The sequence below is a fragment of the Gavialis gangeticus genome, unplaced genomic scaffold (assembly GCF_001723915.1).
Source record: "Gavialis gangeticus isolate Ggan-Ray unplaced genomic scaffold, GavGan_comp1, whole genome shotgun sequence".
NCBI lineage: Eukaryota > Metazoa > Chordata > Crocodylia > Gavialidae > Gavialis > Gavialis gangeticus.
Genome location: NW_017729024.1, coordinates 33,847,317 through 33,850,036, shown reverse-complemented (window position 1 = coordinate 33,850,036; position 2,720 = coordinate 33,847,317). Strand labels below are relative to the sequence as shown.

Here is a 2,720-nt window from a genome sequence, read left to right as displayed (position 1 = left end):
CACTGCATATGGCACTTGCCCTGGACCAGCTAGAATGCATGTCAAGGCCACTTGATATGCAGGGGGGTCCCAGACTGGCTCTATGCATGGGTCCTAGAGTGAATACCGCAGGCTGCACATATCCAGGACCTGCACATGAGGCCAGTCTGGCATGTGCCATGTGTGGGTCAACTCGGATCCACAGCCAGCACCAGGGGCTGGATGGTGTGGCTCCACAGGCCACATCTTTGACACTCCTGCTTCAGAACATAAGTGCTATACTGGCTTGCACCAATACTCCATCTAGTCCAGTGCCTTGTCTCTGACAGTGACAAATAGAAGATGTTTTAAGAGGGAGAGTGTATGAACAGAATATATGTGTAGTGATCCATTCCCTGTCCTATCCACCCCAGGATCAACCAACAGCTTTTTCCCAACACGCTTTATTACAGCATGTCATTTCCTTAGACAGAAGTACAAAGCTTTCAAAAATGCACTGCAAGAAACATCTAATTAATATAAAGGGACTTACACAGAAACACTCAGTGAATTTTCATTTAATTGGTATAATATTAAAAGTAAATTTGTCTAAATGACAAACCGTACCAAATGACACAGTACCAAATCCAAGAACCTTTTCATCTAAATAGAAAAAATGCAGACCATTATCTGGTGGACATAAAAAAAACGCAGACTCAAAGTTAATGATTAAAGCCAATTTCTAGTTATCAGATGATTAGAGGCGGCCACAAAGAGGCAGTGTACTAAATATAAAAAGTAAGACCTTTCTTTTGATAGGCAGTGTAAAAAAAGAGAGAGAACGACAGCAAGATTAAAGACGACTCCAGACAAATGGAAGGAGGCACTGAAGTGTTTTCTTAATTTAATTTCTCTTTAGAGTTAATATAGAAATATATATATTTCTGTACGAACTACATGAGTTTTATTTAGATAAAGTTATGATATGACAGAAATATGATTCTGTACTTTTACTGAGGAACAGAAGATAATACTAGTAGTTAGTAGATTCATCATTTTTTGCCCCTGCAACAATCAAATCAACTTTTTTATTAGCAGTAAAGTGAATCAGAACATAGTAAGAAATCTGCATAATGCTCCAGAAAGTTTCAAACTCGGTTTCTGAGATGACGGCCATTCTTGCTCTTCTAAGGTGACTACTGTAGGAGGCCCTCAAGCAATTCAGAGTTTGGCATAATCTTTGAGAATCATCTCCAGCTTCTGGCTCAGCATGATATTACCTTTCAGTTTGAGTTTACCAGAAAAGAATGCCTGGAGGACACAGAAGGAAAACAAAACAAAACAAACACAACACAAGTGCTCGTCAACTGTTTGACCAATCTCAAAATGTCTGTTTTTGAAAGTACATTGAGATTTACTTTTATTCAAGTTTTAGTGAAAAAATCCTCACCAAGCAAAGTCAATTAGTTATACATAAAAGACATTTTAAGCCTCACCATATATGACATCCAGTATCACTAGCAGTAGCTTAGGTAGGGCAGGCAAGAAGGGCACCAGACCTGGGCACTGATTTAGAAAAGGCATTAGCAACATCCAACAGTGCTTTGCACCCATACTTTCTGGCACTCAGGGTTAGTTGCCTGTACCCCAACCCTATTCTCCTGAACTTGGCTAGTATACAGAAAGCTAGTGATTAGAGAAAGGTGTGGGGAAGACAAAATGTTTGCTGAAGGAGATGTGTAAAGATTTTGTTTTCTAAGATCTCTCAAGCAATCCACTCTTAAAGGGCATTTATACATGTGCTCCTGGGGGAGGGGCACTTTATTTAGACAGGCTCTGAGAGCTGCTGTAATTAAAGTGCCCAGAGTGTCTTTGCATCAGCGTCCCCGTGCTTAAAAGTGGTGGTGGGGGTGCCAACTAAAGCTCACTGAACAAGCTTTAAAAAGTGACCCCGCCGCCATTTTTAAGCACAGGGACACTGATACATGGGACACTGGAGTCTGCTGCAGTGCAGTAATTACCATGCTGCAGCAGACTTGATTAATCAATTACAGCACATGGGAGAAGTCTTGCTGCTCATGTATAGGTGCCCAAAGTGTTAACTGCCAGAATTTAGCATTGACATGAAAGGCCCCACCATCATTCTGCCATGCCCCTCAGAATGCAAGGCATGAGGGTGTATCATGTTACTACTACAACTTCAGGGGACAGGAAAAAAAAGTAGTGAATCCTACTTGTGCTCCTAGTACAGGGGCAAGCAATTATTTTGAGTGGATGTCTGTTTACTGAGATTTGACAAGCTGTCAAGGGCTGCATGGGTAGCCCTGCCCCCAGGTCACCATCTTGTGACCAGAAGTCCCACTCTCTAACCCCTGACCTTTGCTGTTTGAAGCCCCTTCCCTTGCCCCCAGAAATACTCCTTTCAGCAAGGGGTTTTGCCATCTCAGAACCAGAAAAATACCAAATTATATTCCAAGCAAATATCTACAACACATTAATTTGATTTAAAAATATTTTTTTGTCTTGATTTACATGCGCTTGGGTCACGTACACAGACATGACTGAGCATGCAGGTGTGTGTGAATATGTGAGGTGTAAGTGAGTATGGGGTCTGTGGGGGGGATGGTGGCTGGGGTTTGCGTATGACAGGGTGTGGGTGCACATGTAGGGTGGGGTGTGCTTGTGGGACTCACCCTCTGAACGCACACACAGCCCCTGAGCCTGCCTGCATGTACACACAGTCCCCAAGCCTGCGCGCGCGC

The 2,720-nt window shown here is 42.8% G+C and overlaps 1 protein-coding gene across 2 annotated transcripts in view; it reads right to left on the bottom strand.

Moving 5' to 3' along the window:
• Positions 1 to 520: 520 nt before the first annotated feature.
• HSD17B4 (hydroxysteroid 17-beta dehydrogenase 4) overlaps positions 521 to 2,720 on the bottom strand; it is a 163,950-nt gene continuing 161,750 nt past the window's right edge. For both annotated transcript variants that reach the window (XM_019517014.1, XM_019517015.1), the window contains exon 24: positions 521 to 1,269. In XM_019517014.1, the coding sequence (XP_019372559.1) occupies positions 1,180 to 1,269 (90 nt within the window). In that variant the 3' untranslated portion in view covers positions 521 to 1,179. The remainder of the gene's footprint in view (positions 1,270 to 2,720) is intronic.